We start from the raw sequence: 21965 nt of genomic DNA on the forward strand, positions 1-21965 counted from the left end.
TTTATTTCCTTCTTCAGTGTTCTTGCTTTAGGTTTAAGGTCCATAAAACTGCCTCCAGTTGTAAGATTCATAAGATATCTCCCAACATTTTCCTCTAACTGTTTTATGGTCTTAGACCTAATGCTTAGATCTTTGATCCATTTTGAGTTAACTTTTGTATAGGGTGTGAGACATGGGTCTTCTTTCATTCTTTTGCATATGAATATCCAGTTCTCTAGGCACCATTTATTGAAGAGACTGTTCTGTCCCAGGTGAGTTGGCTTGACTGTCTTATCAAAGATCAAATGTCCATAGATGAGAGGGTCTATATCTGAGCACTCTATTCGATTCCATTAGTCGATATATCTATCTTTATGCCAATACCATGCTGTTTTGACTACTGTGGCTTCATAATATGCCTTAAAGTCCGGCATTGCGAGACCTCCAGCTTCGTTTTTTTTCCTCAGAATGTTTTTAGCAATTCGGGGCACCCTGCCCTTCCAGATAAATTTGCTTATTGGTTTTTCTATTTCTGAAAAGTAAGTTGTTGGGATTTTGATTGATATTGCATTGAATCTGTAAATCAATTTAGGTAGGATTGACATCTTAACTATATTTAGTCTTCCAATCCATGAAGACAGTATGCCCTTCCATCTATTTAGGTCTTCTGTGATTTCTTTTAGCAGTTTTTTGTAGTTTTCTTTATATAGGTTTTTTGTCTCTTTAGTTAAATTTATTCCTAGGTATTTTATTCTTTTAGTTGCAATTGTAAATGGGATTCGTTTCTTGATTTCCCCCTCAGCTTGTTCATTACTAGTGTATAGAAATGCTACAGATTTTTTTATGTTGATCTTGTAACCTGCTACTTTGCTGTACTCATTTATTAGCTCTAGTAGTTTTGTTGTGGATTTTTCTGGGTTTTCTACGTATAGTATCATATCGTCTGCAAACAGTGATAGTTTTACTTCTTCCTTTCCAATTTTGATGCCTTGTATTTCTTTTTCTTGTCTAATTGCTCTGGCTAGAACCTCCAACACAATGTTGAATAATAGTGGTGATAGTGGACATCCTTGTCTTGTTCCTGATCTTAGGGGGAAAGTTTTCAGTTTTTCCCCATTGAGGATGATATTAGCTGTGGGTTTTTCATATATTCCCTCTATCATTTTAAGGAAGTTCCCTTGTATTCCTATCTTTTGAAGTGTTTTCAACAGGAAAGGATGTTGAATCTTGTCAAATGCCTTCTCTGCATCAATTGAGATGATCATGTGATTTTTCTGCTTTGATTTGTTGATATGGTGTATTACATTAATTGATTTTCTTATGTTGAACCATCCTTGCATACCTGGGATGAATCCTACTTGGTCATGATGTATAATTATTTTAATGTGTTGTTGGATACGATTTGCTAGGATTTTATTGAGGATTTTTGCATCTATATTCATTAGAGAGATTGGTCTGTAGTTTTCTTTTTTTGTAATATCTTTGCCTGGTTTTGGTATGAGGGTGATGTTGGCTTCATAGAATGAATTAGGTAGTTTTCCCTCCACTTCAATTTTTTTGAAGAGTTTGAGGAGAGTTGGTACTAATTCTTTCTGGAATGTTTGGTAGAATTCACATGTGAAGCCGTCTGGTCTTTTCTTTTTAGGAAGCTTTTGAATGACTAATTCAATTTCTTTACTTGTGATTGGTTTGTTGAGGTCATCTATTTCTTCTTGAGTCAAAATTGGTTGTTCATGTCTTTCCAGGAACCCGTCCATTTCATCTAAATTGTTGTATTTATTAGCATAAAGTTGTTCATAGTATCCTGTTATTACCTCCTTTATTTCTGTGAGGTCAGTAGTTATGTCTCCTCTTCCATTTCTGATCTTATTTATTTGCATCCTCTCTCTTCTTCTTTTTGTCAATCTTGCTAAGGGCCCATCAATCTTATTGATTTTCTCATAGAACCAACTTCTGGTCTTACTGATTTTCTCTATTGTTTTCATGTTTTCAATTTCTTTTATTTCTGCTCTGATCTTTGTTATTTCTTTCCTTTTGCTTGCTTTGGGATTAGTTTGTTGTTCTTTCTCCAGTTCTTCCAAGCGAACAGTTAATTCCTGCATTTTTGCCTTTTCTTCTTTTCTGATATAGGCATTTAGGGCAATAAATTTCCCTCTTAGCACTGCCTTTGCTGCATCCCATAAGTTTTGATATGTTGTGTTTTCATTTTCATTCGCCTCGAGGTATTTACTAATTTCTCTTGCAATTTCTTCTTTGACCCACTCATTGTTTAAGAGTGTGTTGTTGAGCCTCCACGTATTTGTGAATTTTCTGGCACTCCGCCTATTATTGATTTCCAACTTCATTCCTTTATGATCCGAGAAAGTGTTGTGTATGATTTCAATCTTTTTAAATTTGTTAAGACTTGCTTTGTGACCCAGCATATGGTCTATCTTTGAGAATGATCCATGAGCACTTGAGAAAAAGGTGTATCCTGCTGTTGTGGGATGTAATGTCCTATAAATGTCTGTTAAGTCTAGCTCATTTATAGTAATATTCAGATTCTCTATTTCTTTATTGATTCTCTGTCTAGATGTTCTGTCCATTGATGAGAGTGGTGAATTGAAGTCTCCAACTATTATGGTATTTGTGTCTATTTCCCTTTTCAGTGTTTGCAGTGTATTCCTCACGTATTTTGGGGCATTCTGGTTTGGTGCGTAAATATTTATGATTGTTATGTCTTCTTGTTTAATTGTTCCTTTTATTAGTATATAGTGTCCTTCTTTGTCTCTTTTAACTGTTTTACATTTGAAGTCTAACTTGTTGGATATTAGTATAGCCACTCCTGCTCTTTTCTGGTTGTTATTTGCATGAAATATCTTTTCCCAACCTTTTACTTTCAACCTATGTTTATCTTTGGGTCTAAGATGTGTTTCCTGTAGACAGCATATAGAAGGATCCTGTTTTTTAATCCATTCTGCCAGTCTATGTCTTTTGATTGGGGAATTCAGTCCATTAACATTTAGAGTTATTACTGTTTGGATAATATTTTCCTCTACCATTTTGCCTTTTGTATTATATATATCATATCTGACTTTCCTTCTTTCTACACTCTTCTCCATACCTCTCTCTTCTGTCTTTTCATTTCTGACTCTAGTGCTCCCTTTAGTATTTCTTGCAGAGCTGGTCTCTTGGTCACAAATTCTCTCAGTGACTTTTTGTCTGAGAATGTTTTAATTTCTCCCTCATTTTTGAAGGACAATGTTTCTGGATATAGGAGTCTTGGTTGGCAGTTTTTCTCTTTTAGTAATTTAAATATATTATCCCACTGTCTTCTAGCCTCCATGGTTTCTGCTGAGAAATCTACACATAGTCTTATTGGGTTTCCCTTGTATGTGATGGATTGTTTTTCTCTTGCTGCTTTCAAGATCCTCTCTTTCTCTTTGACCTCTGACATTCTAACTAGTAAGTGTCTTGAAGAACGCCTATTTGGGTCTAATCTCTTTGGGGTGCGCTGCACTTCTTGGATCTGTAATTTTAGGTCTTTCATAAGAGTTGGGAAGTTTTCAGTGATAATTTCTTCCATTAGTTTTTCTCCTCCTTTTCCCTTCTCTTCTCCTTCTGGGACACCCACAACACGTATATTTGTGCGCTTCATATTGTCATTCAGTTCCCTGATACCCTGTTCAAATTTTTCCATTCTTTTCCCGATAGTTTCTGTTTGGTTTTGGAATTCAGATGTTCCATCCTCCAAATCACTAATTCTATCTTCTGTCTCTTTGAATCTATCATTGTAGGTATCCATTGTTTTTTCCATCTTTTCTACTTTATCCTTCACTTCCATAAGTTCTGTGATTTGTTTTTTCAGTTTTTCTATTTCTTCTTTATGTTCAGCCCATGTCTTCTTCATGTCCTCCCTCAATTTATCGATTTCGTTTTTGAAGAGGTTCTCCATTTCTGTTTGTATATTCAGCATTAGTTGTCTCAGCTCCTGTATCTCATTTGAACTATTGGTTTGTTCCTTTGACTGGGCCATATTTTCAATTTTTTGAGCGTGATCCGTTATCTTCTGCTGACGTCTGCGCATTTAGACAGATTTCCCTGGGTGTTGGATCCAAAAGTTTGGAAGATTTTTCTGTGAAATCTCTGGGTTCTGTTTTTCTTATCCTGCCCAGTAGGTGGCGCTCGTGGCACACGTTTGTCTGCGGGTCCCACCAGTAGAAGGTGCTGTGGGTCCTTTAACTTTGGAAAACTCTCGCGGTCCGGGAGGTTCGCTAGCCGAAGCGGCTTGGAAGAGTGCCAGCCGGCCCAGGGTCCGAACGCGGGGCAGGTCGCTGGCCGCCGCAGCCCGGGAAAGCGCCCGTCCGAATTTCCTAGTCGGCCCGGGGCGCCAAGCGTGGCGGGAGGGCGCCAGCCTCAGCGGCCCGCCCGAGAGAGTGCACCGTTCCCGGGGAGTCACGGGTTTGGAAGGGCCCCCCCCCATCACTGTTCTCCGCGGCCTGGGGATTTCCGATCCAATTCTCTCAGTTGGTCCGGGGGGCCGCGCGTGGTGTGGGCACCAGCCGCCGCGGTTTGAGGGGACTGCCTGTCCAATTCTCCCAGCCGGCCCGGGAAGGGGGAAGGGAGTGACTCCGGCCGCTTGCTGCCCCACCCGGTGAAGCCCGCGCCCCTCGGCGATCTCACCAGAGCGAGTTCTCTCAGCCAGCCAGCCGTTCCAGGATGGAGTACGCTGTCTTTTTTATCTCTGTCGTGGCTTTGGGAGCTGTTCTGTATCGTTTCTACTCCCCTAGTAGCTGTCCTGAAGGAGAAACTAAGATCCGCATATCTTACTAAGCCGCCATCTTCTCCGGAAGTCTCCTCACAATATCTTTATGAAACAAGTGCTATTAACACTATTGTATAGTTGTGGAAACCAAGGCAGGGGGAGGGGAACACATCCAGAGCTGAGCACCACATCCTGCTATCAAAGTCTGAGCTCAGTATTCCCTGCTGTTAAATGGATTACTTAGTCTCCAACTCACCTGTATAATTTAATTTGTTGTCATTATTGTTTTAAACAAAATCACTCCAAGATTACCAAGTGCTTCTTTGCTCTAACATGGAGAGTAGAGACCAATTACAGTTAGGAGTCTGTTTAAATTAGGAGTTAAGAGTCTATTTAAAGGCTAAATTTTAACCTTTAATTTAAAATATAGACTATTAGAGGGAAAGAGCAGGGCCTGTGTAAGTGCTCAGATTAGCAGTCCACAGACCCAAGCCAGCTAGAGTTTCTTTTGGTCTGCAGTATATTTTTATTATTATTATTATTAGTTGTTAACATTTAATGATGGAGAAATCTCCTATAAATATCTGGATTTCTCTCTCATCTCAGAAGATCAAATTCCTAGCAACACAGAGCCTGGGTTTCTGAAGCATGACAGCCATTGGCTGGGGCTGAGGCAGGGCTGCACCTCTAGCTGGATGGCTTCGCCAGCTTACCCCAGTCCCCACCATTCCCTGAAGCCTCCCCAGCACCACGGCCAGGTATCAGTGGCCTAATAGCATAAGAAGCCTTTGATTTTTTTTTCAGAAAGTTTCTTGGATCTGAGCATCTAACAGCAGTGGAAGAATAGAAGATAGTCTAAAAGGGTTCTCTGATGCAAGAAAATTGTCTCTAATATCCAGCCAGCTTTGCGTCCATTTACTCCCTAAACTACCCTCGACTCCCAGCACAGAGCTGCTGCTTACAGAGGGGTCTGCAGGCCACTGGACAGTCCTGTTTGTCGCCCACATCCTCTGCCTGGATGGTCTTATGGAGATGTGCTTGCATCCTCCTCTAAACGCCTTTCAACGTGAAGATTTATTCAACCACCTGGCTTCACCCTTCTCCCTCTTTAAGAAAATACCAAATCCTCGAACATCATAAAATGGCAGATTTGTACAGATCATCTCACCAGAGCATAGTTCCATGTTTGGTGCCAGGAATGATTGGTTTGACTGGGGAAATTTATTATAACTTGCAAATGTGAAAAAATGCAACATGAAAAGCAGTGCCTGGCTTCCTGAGTCTTAACTTATTTGTTCTTAAAACGTTTTTGGTGCCAATTTTCTTTTTTTTTCTTTTTTTTTTTTTGTCGTTATTAGGGTCCAAGTCTTCACTTGATTTAAAAACTGGCTGGGGAAGAAAGGTGAACCGTAGTACCTGAACTAGCTCAGTAGATAGACCTTTCTTTGCAAGCAAAGAGTTGTAAACCTGTTGTAATTCATCTGTGCAGTCAGAGAGAAAAGTCAGCAATTCCTTTTCTATGTCATCAGGCAGGCAGATTGGCCCGCTCCTGGGATTAATCTGATGTCACCTCCCCGTGCCAGCTCCTTTTATTATGATGCTTTGCTCCTCTACTCTCATTGACAACAGCCAAGTGAGCGAGTGAACATCTAAAGGACCAGAAAGTGGCTGGGCCACCAGCATCTTTCATCTATTTCCTCATTTCGAGTCTCCAAGAGACATCTTTGCTTTTCGCAATCAGATCAACATATAAATATTTACAGTCAGCTACTGCTAGTCAAGAAAACCTGCTACAGGCTCAGAAAACAGTGCTCTTCCCCCAGCTCACAGAGTGCTGTCCTTTCCCTCAGCAGGAAATAATGTGTGTGTGTGTGTGTGTGTGTGTGTGTGTGTGTTTTGGGGTCCTGAGCCCCAGGACTGGCAGGCTCGCAGCATCCTCTTGAGAAACACATCACCATATTTCTGTTGGTGGTATTATGTTGGTAAAATATGAAGACGTTTATCCTGTCTTGTAAGCCTCATTTTCCCAAATGTCCAATGCCCTGCCCTATGACGCTGAATGCTCATTTTTCAGTTTTGTTTCTTAATCGTGCTGAAAATGACAATTGAGCTTAGGGGAAGAGACAGAGTCAGCTGCAGTGAACATCTATCTCATTCCACCCTAGGATAAAAGGCTCTATAGCGTCCCTGTGACTCCAATGCATGTTTTCTTTCAGAAGAGAGCAAGATGTTGTTTGGCTAGAGTTGAAAAGCATGTATTTGTAAACCTTCCTGTTTTTTTTTTCTCTCAATTGAACTTAAAGCTGAGCCATGATGCTTCAGAGTCCTAAAACCCCAGAGCTGAGTGTCAGAGATGGCATCCTGGTCCCCAGTCCCCTAATTGTATAGGACGAAGTGACAGGGAAATTGTGGAATCATATTCATTCCGTATGGTTTGATAGGGTCTAATTACTACTGGTATAGTGATGGGGAAAGCAGTAGCGCAAAGAACCAGTGCCGCCCATGGCTCAGACGTGCTTCCCAAGCAGAAGGAAGCGCCTCTGAAGCTCCCTGGCAGAGGATGCAAGTGACTAAGGGAAAGTGACAAGCACAAGGTTTAGCATAAGATTGGATCCTCAACACGTCACCTAAAAGTAAGGGCACAGGATGATGCTTTTAAAATACTGGCCCCATGCTCAGTAGACTGTGTGGAAGAAGTCTGACTGCTGCCAGACGCTCTTAGAGACCAGAAGGGAAGCTCAACCTTCTGAAATGCTTTTGAATACCTCTTCCTCTTCAAAGATGCAAAGCATCAACATTTTGGAGGGCTGGGGTGTGGGTCCTGACTCGTTCTGGGTAGGGAGAGAATCTGTTCCACCTGCTCCCCAGAGAACGCACCAGAGCCCTCCAGTACCAAAGCTGGCCTGAACTAGGTCCCTGGCAGCAGCGAGGAGATGGAGTGTAGGCTGAGGGTCTGGCCCCCCCAACACCCCCGGGGCTTTCAGCAGCCCCTTCCTTTGTCCAGCCTGTCAGTGTGCCCAAGGCTCAGGAGGTGCTTTGCTCCAGATCTTTTTTTTAATGAGGACACATAGAAATTTGCATTCAACCTCCACCTTTGGCTCATTAACTTTTTTAAAGACTGTTTTTCCTTTGTCCCCAGAGATGCTGGTCTGGCCACACCCAGGACTGCCTCTCTGACTCAAATCTTGGAAACTTTCATCTCGTCATCCTACAAAGCCCCATGGCAATTCTTTTATGCTTCCCACTTTCTGCGTAATTAGGTAGATAGACTTGGTCTAATTTGCATAAAATCCATTATTCCTCCCTCTGAGTTCAGGACCTGGCCAATGCCAACGGAGGAGCCAACTGCCCAGCCTCCCCACCCCCTACTCTGACACCTCCCTGTGAGTGTAAATGAACAGAAGGGACAGAGCGAAGTGGCTGAGGACAGGAAATTAAGAACCGTTCTGCTGACTAGGATGGTGGCCAAATGGGGCCACTTTGGAAAAACATTTAAATCATTTATTACCCTCCATCTGAGCAAAGGATCAAGAGCAGGGCTGGGCAACACAAGTTCTCATATGTTCTTACTTTTACACTATATGATGGCAAGGCTTTGCTGCATACTTGGGTCCTAATCTGTAATCAAAAATGTTTCCGCAAACAAGCCACTCTTGTGTTCCTTATTTTGTTTCATTTTTATGGCTGAAATACACTTGCTTTAATACTCTATTTTAAAAAGGAAATTTAAAAGATAACACTTTTACCTTGGTTAATTTGCATGCTGAATAAGTTTTATTTTGGTATAGGCTTGTGTTCACAACCGGGATCCTTTTTAAGAAGACACATTGTTATCAGAGATCATTTGGAAAAGCTGCAGGTTATTCATTTTTATGTTCTATAGCCATGATTATATTGACTCTACAATTTGGTGTCCTGCTTTTTCCACTTAACATTGTATCCTAAGTATTGTCCATATTGCTATGTAATCACAGTAATTTTCGTGGATGCATCACAATCCACTGAATGGAAATGCCTGTTATTGGTTACTTTCAGTTTTTCCACGATTACAGTTAACTTTGAGAAGAACATCTAGCTTTCCCCCATATTTTGCATTATTTCCTTGAGATGGACTCTCTAGAGCTCTCTTTAAAGCTGATCAGTGTGTCAGGGCTTCTCACACTTCAGTGTGTAAGCAGACCGCCTGCAGATCTTGTTGAGATGCAGATTCTGATTGAGGAGGTCTGGGTGTGCCTGAGATTCTGAATTGCCAGCTGCTCAGGCTTTGGGGGGGTTATTTAAAGTAGGTGTCCAGCCCCCCTTAACCCAGCCACTGTGTGAGCTGGTTACCTAGGAGCTTGCCCCCTCAGCAATAATTGCTAATCAAAAGGAAAATTTAATTAGGCTGGTGTCCAGAGAAAGTGGGGAACTGCAGCACTTGCCTTCAACAAAAGCCTCTAAGCCAGTGGCTTGCAGTCCTTGTTGTCATTAGAATCACCTGGGGAGCTTCAAAAGCAAACCCAAATGCCAGGGTCCTCCTCCAGACCCCTACCAGCAAATCTCTGGCAGTGGGACCTGCCTACCAGTATTTTTTTAATTCCTAAATTTTAAAAGTGACTCCATCTGTAGCCAGGGTTGTTCTAAACCCACTTAAGACCTGCTTTAAAGCTCACAGAGTGCCAATAATGTTTTAAACCTAATTGGACCAAAAGGTCAGGAGCTATATATACCACATCCAATCTTCACCCTTTTGCCAGTGGGTGCAGCCATGAATTGCTTTTGCGGTTTTACACAACAGTAAACTTTTTATTTTAAGAGAAAACAAGATACTTGTCATCACTGGCTTCTCCATCAAACCCCCTCCTTCATAGCATTTGCCCATCCCGTCTTAGGGATGTTAGGTCTCAGAAAGGAAATTCTAAGAGCAAAAGGATGCAGAGCCCCCATCAGTCCCCCTCCTCAGCATCCCTGGCAGGTCCAAGGATCCAGATATAAACCTGTTACAAGCCCCCATCCAGTCAGGAAACAACACACCACCTAGTGGGTACCCTTCCCTCCTGGAGTCACTGTCCCTTTAAAACGCAACTCCCAGAACAAGGAGCCAGAGCCATTTTCTCTTTCTTCCTCCTGGCTCCCACCTGCTTTCTCCCTTTTGCTCTGCTGCCTACTTCTTCCCTGCTTTATTCCTTCAATAAATCTGTTAATCTATAATTTGCTGTCTCATGTGGAATCCTTAAGGACCCCCTGCCTAACAAGGGACACCACCATTGCACCCTCTGTTGCCTAAACCAAGCATCTGGGACTCCCCCCAGCCCCCTTAATCTTCTCTCACCCTTAAAATCCAAGCAGTTCTTTTGTTCTACCTGAAAAAGAGCCTCCAAACTGATTTTCTCTTTTTCCATGTTCGCTGCAACAGCTAATCCCTCTGTTCGTTCATTCTTTCCCAGGAGTACTGTGCTGAATTCTCTGTGCACATCCGTGAGCAAAACAGACATGGTTCCTGCCCCATGGAAAGCAGAATCTAGTAGGAGAAAGAGACAGTAAACTCAGAAATACTGATCCACGTCCATATAGTTAGGGGTTGTGAAGAGCTTAATTTTTCTAGTCTCTCCACTTTTGCTCTGGGTTCTTATGGAAATTGCTTAACCTCAACTGTGCCTAAATTTCCTCATTTATAAAATGGTGGTAATCATATTACTTAAATTTAAAAAGAAATGAGTACATATCTCATAGGATTGCTGCAAAGTCTACTCAAAGAAATAATGTTAAAAGAGTTTAATGTAGAGTATGAAAGCAAGCTATTGATATAATTGTTATTAGCCTCCATTTCCCTCCTTCTTCCCCCACCCCCATTGTTCTCTTGCCTGCTTTTTCTGCCTGAACCACCCCTTGCCCCAGTGTACCTTCAGCTTTCAGCTCCTGCTCACTGTCCCTGGAAACTTCTCCTGACCATTCCTGCTAGCCTGGGAAGTCAGTGGCTCCACCTTCCTGGCCTCCAAAGGCCAATTACCCCCTCCCTTCTAACCCCAGTCACGTTGTATTATAATTTTTTACCTTTCTTCCTTATTCAACTGTGAGTTTCTGAAGTCTAGGATATGTCCTACTCCTTATTTTGTCACGCACTTGTACTGAAAGTACAGGCATAGGTTCATTAAAAAATTGTTTGAACAAAATAATGTATGCTCATTGGTTAATTCTCTCTTCCCTTCCCTCCTTCTCCTCTCCCTTACTCTTCCTCTCTTGTACGTAATAAGGCCAAGACATGGTTCTTCCAAACAGAGGATTCTACTGATTAAACCAAAGTGATTAGTATATTTTATTCCTTTGATCTAGGCTGCTTTGAAACTCCTAGAATACACAATCATTTTGAAATTCTGCTGATGGGGCAACCTGGGACTGGATTTCCGACTGCCCCATTTAATGGTGCCCCTCCCAAACCCTGCCTCTCTTTGTGATGTGGCTTAGCTTTGCTTTCTTCATTATTTGAAATAGTCTTATGTCCCTGCTCTCCTGCTTGCTGTGTGTCTCCTCTGCTTGATGATTAAAGCCTTGGGACAGTAGCGTTCTAATCCATCTTGGCCACTGTGGTGACCCCTCTGCATCTTGCCTGGTGCCTGACCTGCTGAAGGTTAATTACAATTTATTCAAGGAGATTATTTTGGCATCATCCTGAAATATTTCCAGGGATTCCTCCCAGCCTGGGCGCAGGATATGCTGCATGACCCCAGACAAGTCTCCTGACTTCTTGTACCTCCATTTCCCAAGGCCCACCAATGGCATGCCATGTGGATGTTCTCTGAGCATCTTGAAAGGAAGCTATCCTGAATATTGGGATGAAGATAATTTGACCATGTTACTCCCCTGCTCAGGAGCCTTCAGTGACTCCCTATTATCCAATGAAGTAAACCAGCTTCCTGATTTGGCCTTGCTGCTCAGCCGTTTCTCCCCACTTGAAGCTGCCTGCGTGCCGGTGACCAGACTAGCTGCCGAGCTGCAAAGCCACTAATCCTGTCCCCTGTCCTGTGCTTTGGACATTCACACCCTCAAGCTGGAGGCCCTCTTCACCTTATTCTCCTCCTCCAGGAAGGAGAAGGTGCTACCTTTCTCTCCTCTCGTTGCATCCTGTATGCACTTTTAAATTCTAGAACTTAGTGCACTTTGTTAAAACTATGCATCAGTATGCCGTGTCTTCAACCAGACTGTGAGCCCTTGAGATCAGAGATAACAGCTAATGCATGTTTTTATTCCTTACACAAAGCACAATATTTGTCTAGCACACAATAGATGCCCATGAAATCACTGTTGAATCATTGAAGTAGAATAAGTTTTGGTCATACACAAGCCTGGAAGGCCATTCTCAACGGTTGCAAAGTTCACGCCAGCGTGATCCTAGCAAGAGCACAGATTGTCTTGGCGCCTGGTGCCAACGTGGCCGTGGCCCTGAGGCTGAGCAAGCTGAGCAAGCTGGCAGGCAGGAGGCGCCAGACACTCAAGATGCCCCGTGTCCCTGATACTCCCCACCTGCTCAAGTAACACCTGCTGTTTCTTTGGCAGTTGCTTTTTCGGGCCTCGGCTTCACAACCTTCTACTTGGCCGGCAAGCTACACTGCTTCACCGAGAGTGGGCGAGGGAAGAGTTGGCGGCTCTGTGCTGCCATCTTGCCCCTGTACTGTGCCATGATGATCGCTCTGTCCCGCATGTGCGACTACAAGCACCACTGGCAAGGTGAGTGCCCACCCCTCCCCCCCAGGCGCAAGTGCAGAATGCACTGACCCGGGGAGAACTGAATGCCCCTTGTCAGAAACCACGTCACACTGCAGTGCTCTAGAAGATACATTTGCAAAGCAGATGTGCATGTAAAACTGTGAAACTGACTTCTGGCCTTCATGCTGCTCTTGCCAAGGAAAGAACTGAAGCTTTTCCTATTTCTGTGTGCCCAACAGACCCTGCCCACGTCTTGCCAGGATGTCAGTCCCTTAGGTTTTAAGTCCCCCTTGGCCCGGGATCCGAATGTGATTTCCCTGCTGGATCACTTGTCTTAGCCACCAGATTTGATGCCACATTGCTTTTGGCCCCTCTCACACATCAAACCCAAACTATAAGAACATATTTTTCACCATGATGCTCATCCAAAGGACTGTCTGGCTCAGAGATCGATTCTAGCAACGCCCCAAACAGTATCTTGGGGTCGGGTGGGGTGAAGTGAAGATTACCTATGTATCTTAGTTCTTTGAGATACTTGTTCAAAAGCAAAATAACCTAAGGTGGGCAGGCCATGGTAGCTCAACAGGCAGAGTTCTCGCCTGCCATGCCAGAGACCCGGGTTTGATTCCAGGTTCGATTCCTGGTGCCTGCCCATGCAAAAAAAAAAAAAAAAAAAAAAACATAAAGCAAGTGAGGGCCTCGTACCTGGGATAGCAGTAAACCACAGTATGTCCCCTGCAGACAGACTGCAGCTCAGAGCTGCCTGAAAGACAGCCACCATCTACTGCAGAGGAGCAGAGACAGAGATGGTGTCCTCAGAGATGTGACCTTTAGGAGCTGCATTGCGCAGGGTGTTTTCCAAAGGACAATCCTCGATCCCTTTGGGCAGGCCAACTTGAGCTAGGAATCGGGCTTTCTGAGGACGGATCTGGAGTGGTACCCAGGAATGCAATTATTAAGAAGCAAGTCTGTTCTTACTGATTAGATCTAAGAAGCACTGTTAAAGAGCTTCCCTCTTTGTGTCAACTTTAAGCAAATGAAACAGATTAAATGTCCTGAGTATCCAGCCTCCAAGGAAAAATGGCATTCCAGGAACAGTCCATGGCCTGGCACCTCCTCTTCCTTCCCTCTTGTCCTGCTACCAGGAATTTTTCCCTCCTCTCTCTTTTCTATCTCTGTAGTCAGCTGCCTTGTGGGAGTAAGTTGTCTTCTCACCTCTTCCCAGGGCTGTTTGCTGCAGTGGTAGTCAGGCAGCAGGCAAGTCCAGAGGTGGGGGAGCTCCTGGCTGGGGGTATTTTCTCCTTCCATTTTCTCCCTGCTCCTCAGCTGGCCACAGCTCCAAACCCCCACCCCCACCCCTTCTGGAGCCCATGCTCTGGGCCCTGTGTGTCCCAGCAGGAGCTTGGGGCTGGGGGGTGAGGGATAAGGGGGAAAGAGAGGTAAGAACATGGACTGGGCAGGTGGCTGTGTCAAGTGCTGATCAAGGCTTAAGCCCCATGTGATGGGGGTGGTCCGTAGAGGGCCACAAAGGCTAGACCCTGAGCCTTCCCTTGTTATCATCTGTGTCTTGGGGAAGGTTCTGGATTATATGGGAAGGAGAGACAGTCAACTGAGCCAGCAGCAACAAGAGCATTCCCCTTGGAATGGGGATGATGTGTTGGCCATTTAGTGTTCTCCTGAGAAACAGAATCAACAGAATGGCTGGATGGCTAGATGGATTTCTGTAAAAGAATTGGCTCACGTGATTCTGAGGCCTGACATTTGTGAATTCTGTAGGGCAGGCCAGAAGACTAGAAATTCTAGTGAGAATGATGGTGAAATGTTGAGTCTGAATTTGTTCTCCTTGAAACCCTTAGTTCTTTGCTTTTAAGACCCACAGTTGATTGGATGAGATCCACCCACATTATTGAGGGTAATTTTCTTTATTTGACGTCCCTTTCACAACATCATCGAGGCCGGTGTTTAATCAAACAACTGGACACCATGACCTAGCCAAGGTGATATAAAATTAATCATCACACTCATTGGGGTTAAGGTATTTCCCCCTGAAGTATACTATAGGTCAAAGGGCTTTTTATGGTCTGTTCCTCATTTATCCCTCCTGAACCTGTTTCTTCTTATGAATGTAGGAACAGTAGCCCCCAAATATGTCATAGAGCTGCTTCATCACTTGAATGACATGGTGGATCTGAATTTACTTTATAAATGAAAACATCCTGCACAAATGCCAATCAGTACTCTCGTTGCTTAGTGCATTGTCCCTAAAGAATGTGTCATGTTGTCCACATAACTGGTAAAGGGAGGCAGGCATATGTTTGGAACACAATCTCTCTTTGCAAACTATGAACCCCCGATTTTCACTTTTATTCTACCACTTTGGATTTGAGGAACGATGAAGGGTTTCAGAATGGAATAGAATTTTTCTGTATCTTGGAAAGCCGTCAGAGCCCTTGTGTGGTGCCCTGGTCCTGTAAACCATAAGAACACAAGGTTGACCATCCCCTTAAACACTCTCTGGCCCTAACTGGGTTGGTTATCCTAGTAGGTGCCATGATGAAAGAATGCAGACCCACAACTCTTGGCTTTAGGAGATGACAGGTTTGTGACGCAGCTGGTGTACCCGAAGCCTTCTAAGAGCTGGAGTTTCCTGTCCAATTGCCATCCTGTCCATTTGGCACCAGAAGGAACTTTGAGCGGTCAAGGGAGAGTATGAATGCTCTGTGGGCTGATGGGAAGACAAACAAGAGAATGTATTGTAACTGATGTTGGAGGCCATACTTGGAGGCAAACCAAAGTGGTGTCATGGTTTCTGCTGCCAAAGTGGAACGTGCTGTGGTTTGTACAAGTCTTTGAGGTGGCCCGAGCCCCACTCAGCCGTGGAGCTGTCCGTCTTGGATTCATTGTGCCTTTCCTTGGATCCTCTAATGGGCCCTGAGTGAGGCTCATTTTACCTGAATTCCCTTTTATGTAGCAGGACTTCTGATTGCTTTAAGTAACTTGGCACTGTCTACACTAGTGTTTTTCAACTGGGGATGACTTTAACACACAGGGGACATTTAGCAGTGTCTGGAGATGTATTTTTGGTTTCCGTGTAGGGGGCGACGGTGCTGCTGGCATCTAGTGGGTAGATGCCAGGGATGCTACTAAAGACCCTAAAATGCGTAGGACATTCTCCTGGACAACAAAAAATTATCCAGGCCCAAATGCCAATACTGTTAAGTTGAGAAACCCTGATCTGCGCTATGCCTTATGAACACCTTCCTTTCCCATGTTATGTGTTAAGAAGCCGCACTGTTCTGGGGTGGGAAATTGTACTCAGTCAACACAAGTTGAGGAGCAATCGAGGAGGCCTCCAGAGTATCCAGCTTCGAGAAGTGGAAGTTATTGACTGCTGTGAGGTTGGGTGTTGAGGCAGGATTCCTGACTGAGATAAAGAACATATTGCTTTTCTTTGGTGAACTGAGCTACCCAGCAACAGTAGGCAGGGGCCATCCATCATGACGAGAATTCCTGGGGAGCCCCAGCGGCAGCAGCAGAAGCCGAGTTCCCCTCATTACAGACTTTAGTTAACAATATTAATATTCTGAGGCTTTTACAGCTCCATTTCAATTTTGGTTTAAGTAACTATGCCTACAGTAGAAATGTATTCAATGACTTGATTACATGTTCATCTCTAATAAGTAGCCCGTGATCTCAAATGCCTTTATCTCTCCACTCTCAAGGCTGTCTCATTTTCTTTTATCCGCACTCCTCTGATCTTTCCTACCTCCCCAACTCCACTCCAAGCACACAAGTCTATTGTTTTATTAAGTGGGAACAGTATGGGGACAGAGCCTGGGGCCTAGGGAGGGGCAAGGGAAACATCTAGCAGAAGCCTCTAGAAGGTAAGCCCGTGGGATCGATCCTACACCTGTACATGGAGAATGTCCCCACATCTGCGTGGCGCGCCAGCATCCGGGCCATTGGAAGTGAGGGACGTTCCTGGATGATGGAACTGCAAAGCCCAGGCCCTGATCGAGAGCCACTTTTGTGACAACCATGTGCTCTTGAGGGTGTAGACTTGTGGTTCATTGAATGGTGTACCCCAGTTTGGACATGTTTGGGGGCTTGGTCTGCATTGGGGTGGGAGTGGGCCCATTATAAATAGGATTTCTTCAAGATGTTGCTTCAGTTCAGGTATGGCCCAACTGAATCAAGTTAGGATTTGATCCACGTATCTGGACTCCTTTATAAGTAGAGTGAAAGTCAGAAGGAGAGAGACGCCATGGCAGCCAGCCAGAAGACACGGGAACCTAGAGGAGAAGAGAAGGAGGACATTGCCGTGGGCATTGCCATATGACAGAAAAGCCAAGGAACTCCAAAGATGGCCAGACAGCCAGAAGAGAGGAAGCAAGCTTTCTAACCTGCAAAACTGTGAGCCAATAAATTCCTGTGGTTAAGTAAACTCTTCGTATAGGATTTGGTTAGCAGCTAGGAAACTAAAGCAATGACCTGTTTTCTAAATGTGCCTTGGTGGAGTTTCCAAACAACCTGAGTACTTGCCCACAGTAGGCTGCATGGGATCAAAGTCCTGGAACATCTGCATCGAAGGCAGAAGGCAGCTCAGCCGCCATGTGCTTGTTCAACGCACTGAGTTACTGAGGAGGTGACAGAGGCCTGTTTCCCGACCTCCAGAATGGCGAAGGGGCTCACACAAGGTCGCAGAAGACAGCGACCAAAATCTAATCCTCAATCATTGTGCTCGTATTCCCTCACCCAACCCCCTCCACAAACTTAAATCTGCTGTGAGCAACAGGTTGTGGAATCTGCAGCCAACAAGACATTCGCAGCCCTGCCCTCCTGGAATTTAGAATCCAGTGTTAGACAATGAACAATTCATTACACAGTTTGTCATTATTTGCCGTTCTGATTGCACAGGGGATTATTAAAAAATGTACCTGGAAGAGTTGAGCTCCTCTGGAGGTCAGGTGAAGCTTTGTTGCATGGTAAGTTTGAGTTGAGCTCAAAGGATGAATAGAAATTGAATAGGAAAGGGGGTGAGGGAAGGGACTGCTGGGGATGGAACAGCATGTGTGTGCCCCGAATGGGAAAGAGACAGCAGATATTTGAGCAAAGGAAGGACAGTGGCCGTGGCAGATGAGGACAGGCACAGGATGCCTGAGAGGGTCGGCAGGGCCAGGTGTGCAGCCTTGAAGGCTGTGGGCTGGGGATGGGGCGATGGGGGATGGTCGGTTCTTAAAAAGCACTGGGTGTAATTTAAGGAAGGGAATGACTTCATCTATTTGCATGTGATTAAATGTCATTAACTGCTGTGTATAGACTGCACTTGCCAGATCTGGCACTTTGTTCTGCCTGCAGTCGACATCTCTGCCCCCATCATAGAAATGTATAACTTTTCTCTTATTTATATTTCTTTACCTGTTTTACTGCCGTATATAAATAAAATTATACATGCTAAATTATTATATTCATTTCAAAGAGCTTAAAGCTATTTATATAGAACATTTTATGTTTTCCTATTAGCCTAATAAAAATGCTAAATGTAGAAACAATTCTATGAAAGATCATGGCATGCAAAATATTTTCCCTTTCCTCAAAAATTATCCTGATGATCTAGATGGAGCCAAGATACCTATAACACCATCCCATAAAAGATTTATGAGTGTGATGCAAATGCCTAGGCAGTAAACTGTTGTCTTAAAAGACAGACTCCTTTGACAGCCACTCAAATTTTCAACTCCAGGAGACACTAGGGAGATAGCTTCTGATTTAAACTGAGGTCCTTAACATGGTCTGCTGCTTCCTGGGAAGTATTTGGAAACTCACCACCCACCTTGAGCACTGATGGCTTAAGAAAAACCCTTGCAACTCACCTGAACCCAGGAGGACACACCTTGCAGCTCATCAACCTGCTGCATCCCGAAGGCTGGGCCAACAGTCATGTTGCTATTAATCCAGAATGAGCCAGCCAGGGTTCAAGTACAGCACCAGGGAACACAGGAGCTGCAGAATTAGGTTGAATCTGGTTCAAGTCCCAGTTCTGCCATTAATAAGTGGCATGGCCAGAAAAGTCGATTGGCCTCTCTGAACCTTAATTTCTTCTTTAAAATGGGACTGATACTATCTGCCCAGAAGAGCTTTTTGAGACTCCACAAAATAATATATGTGAAAGTGAAATCCCCAAACTGAGAATAATAGCTCAGCAATGCAGTAAATTTATCAAGAATTCAAAATTTATTTTGTTAGGGGAGAATCTCCATTGTGCAAGGACACTTTGGGTAAGACTGTTACTCTATAGATGCAGTTTAAAGTGCACGCACACGTGCACACACACACATGCTAAACAAGGGCTCTTCATGGGGTCTCTATTGGGTGCCAGATGAATATCATCTTTGGCAAGGGGTGCTCTGTGAGGGTGGGGCCTGCAAGTCGCTTGCCTTCAGATGCCACACCACTGCCAACTTGGGGAGATCAGCAGCTTGTTGAAGGAACTGGGCACCTCCCACCAAAGATCTGCCAGGTTTGCCAGACCTGGTGGGTTGTAAAACAGTGTATCCACTTTGTCCACGACTCAGCCCTGGGAAATCACTTACTGTGAGGCACAGACCAGCCCACGCAGTGGGTTTCTGTGGCACAGGAAGGAACAAAATCGTTGGACTACAGTGGGAAATAGCTGGAGAAAAAAAATTACAGCCCCCGAGTATTTAGATCCTGTAGAGATGGCGTGAACTCTTCTTCTAGAATTTAGAATTGATTTTAAATCCAGAATTCAGGAATACAAATTAGGGTTCATAGAGTTGCTCAGGTATGAGTTAGGAAATAAAGGAGTGAGAATCAAGGACACATGTAAAAGCCATGTTGAGGAGCTAGAAATGGTGACAGTTTGCAGAAGCCATCAGGCTTTGTACCTCTAGTGTGATTTCTGTTCTTTCCTGAGGCCTTTCAGGGGGCCCTACAAGCAAGCCACTTACTGGAGCAGGTGGGAGAAGTACTTTCTGGAAAAGGTCGTTGGCCACATTTGAACGAATAGTTAACACGTTTCTCCCGGTTCTGCTCTTTCCTGCCCAGATTCTTTCGTCGGCGGAGTCATTGGCCTCATCTTTGCCTACATTTGCTACAGACAGCATTACCCTCCTCTGGCCAACACAGCTTGTCATAAACCCTACGTCAGTCTCCGAGTGCCGACCTCGCTGAAGAAAGACGAGAGGCCCACGGCCGACAGCGCGCCCAGCCTGCCCCTGGAGGGAATCACCGAAGGCCCCGTATGACCAGGGTCTTGGCAGGATGGACACTTAGCCCAGGACACACCCCTCCACCGATGTCATAACACAACACGAGAGGTTTTCCGTAGTGCGTGCCGCGTCAGTTGTTTCTCCAAGTCACTCTCCTGCTTCTGTTTTGCCAACGGTGTTCCCGCTACTTTAAATGTCTACTTTCAACTTTCTTGTATTTGCGAGGGAAGGACACCAGGAACAATCTCTGGGAGACATTGTGGAAGGTGGCTGCAGGTGCGGGGTGGGTGTAGCTCGGCCAGGTCCTCGATCCAAACTGTTTGCTGTAACAGCCGCCTTCCTGTGTTTTCATGATTGTAAAACATAATAAAATCTCCTACCTGGAAGACTTGGTCTCGGCGGACCAGGGCAGCCGAAGTCATTCGGAGATGCAGTGGGTACCACAGATGAGACAGGTGTGGGGAGCTGGGCCAAAGCCAGCTCTGTCTGTATGTCATTCCAGGTGCTGGGCTTGGAGGCAGAGGCTCCGGAGCTTTCCAGATCTGCAGCTTATTACCGCATATGTCTCTGAAGTGGCATTGGAACTCCGAGCTTAGCATTCCAGGGTGTTTTGAATGATTGAACTTAAAAGGGAATGAGATGAATAACTTCATGCATAGACTTCCACCAAATACAAAATGCAAATAAAATGCATGCGTGCAGGGGCAGGGGAGGAGGTTACTGTCATTGTGGGGGGGTGGGGGGTGGGGAGGGAGGGGGAGTTGTGCTCATGTGGACAATAGCCACAGTCTGGGTTTGTGAGCCAGTTCTGTATGTAGCTCGGCCTTTCTGTAGCCCCCTGTACTGAGACCTCTGCATGATGTGATAGAACTGAAATCACAGATCTGGAGGATAGTGCCTTGGGGCTCTTCTCAAGGGAATCTGGGTGTGTGTCCCAAGGCTCTGTGGAGGTAAGGCACAGCTGCAGGGTGGGAGCTGAGTTTTTTGCTGAGCTCTACTCTAGCTAAGCATTTCTCAAGTGCAGCCAGTTTCCCATTCCCATGTAGCCGGAAGTGTTTCAGTGGGGCGAGGCTCCGGTTGTAGGTGCAAGAGAAGACTCGGGAATGCATTCTTTGCATTGTTCAAATGCAGCCAGTGGGCAGACATGTAATAGCCAGGGTATAGGGCACACTGCCCCGTGGCCAGCTCATTCTCTTCCAGGTAGCAAGCCTTCCCTTCACTCAGTTCTGAACGAATGTACCCTGTGAGTCTCCAGATTCCCGGGCCTGCTGGGAAGCAACGTATCCTTGATGTCCAAACAAGCGTCACGCCACAAGTGAGCGTAACAGACTGTACTTTGAAAGGCCCACGTGGATGTGTAAGTCGTCAGCTGAGCGATGCTGGCCTGGACGTGCCAGGAGAGGCAGCAGGACACTTTGACCAGCCACCACCACCGCTCTGTGGACTTGGTCCTGCAGGGCTGGCGCCACCTTAATTGAACCGTGTTGCCTGCCCCCAGCAGCCATGCACCTTCCACCCGGGCTTGGGGCACGAGCCAGGCGGCAAACACCCTGTACACCGAGGTGGAGGAGTGGAAGGCTTGAGTCAACTTCCAACCATAGCCAACTACTGATTTTTTATTTTTTATTTTTTTATGAGAGCACACTAGCAAACAACTGTGAAAACAAATGGGAGTTACTTTGAAATCGAAGGCATAGCAATTCATTGAGTACAGTCTTAACTCCAGAGTTAAAATCTGTCAAAAATTGGAGAGTTAAGCAACATTTGCATCTTAATAAAAATTCTGTCGTGCTCAAAAATAAAACCAAATATAAAAATGTAGAGAAAAGATCCTTTGCCAGTGTTATCAAACAACCTGATTTGGCCCGTCGTCTTCTTTAGTTGTAGTTTTAGCCAAGCTCTGCCATAGTGAGCAGGAGGGAAGCAGAAGAGCTACACTTCATTTAATGATGACTCTAAATTCTGGACCATGAACTGTACATTCAGTATAAATACTTACATTTAAAGATAAATGTTCCAGAAGGACTCAGCAGAGTAACAGAGAATGAAATATTGTTAATGCTAATAATTAAGTTGAAAGTCCTGAGACATGCCATGGGAAAGCTTTGATTAAAATGTAATTAAAATTACAAAACACATAATAACATGAAGCTTACAGCAGGATTCATAGGAGCCATAATTAACCATATAAGGCAGTTCAAGAAATCAGGCGTTTTTGTGGATCCATATATTTTAATTTCATGCTCTATTAATGTGAAAGAAATACATCATAATACATCCGTACAATGGCCACGAATAGGACATTTGTTCCCCAGCCCTGATCTTTT

The 21965-nt window shown here is 44.6% G+C and overlaps 1 protein-coding gene across 5 annotated transcripts in view; it reads left to right on the forward strand.

The window, feature by feature from the left end:
* PLPP4 (phospholipid phosphatase 4) overlaps positions 1-20337 on the forward strand; it is a 149154-nt gene extending 128817 nt beyond the window's left edge. For 4 of the 5 annotated variants that reach the window (XM_077126222.1, XM_077126225.1, XM_077126224.1 and 1 more), the window contains 2 exons: positions 12257-12427; positions 19475-20337. In XM_077126222.1, the coding sequence (XP_076982337.1) occupies positions 12257-12427; positions 19475-19674 (371 nt within the window). In that variant the 3' untranslated portion in view covers positions 19675-20337. Of the gene's footprint in view, positions 1-12256; positions 12428-17279; positions 17392-19474 lie in introns of those variants that run through there. The other variant, XR_013161789.1, reaches the window with a different exon arrangement.
* The last annotated feature ends 1628 nt before the right edge of the window (positions 20338-21965 follow it).

Source organism: Tamandua tetradactyla, chromosome 13, assembly GCF_023851605.1.
Source record: "Tamandua tetradactyla isolate mTamTet1 chromosome 13, mTamTet1.pri, whole genome shotgun sequence".
NCBI classification, from domain to species: domain Eukaryota; kingdom Metazoa; phylum Chordata; class Mammalia; order Pilosa; family Myrmecophagidae; genus Tamandua; species Tamandua tetradactyla.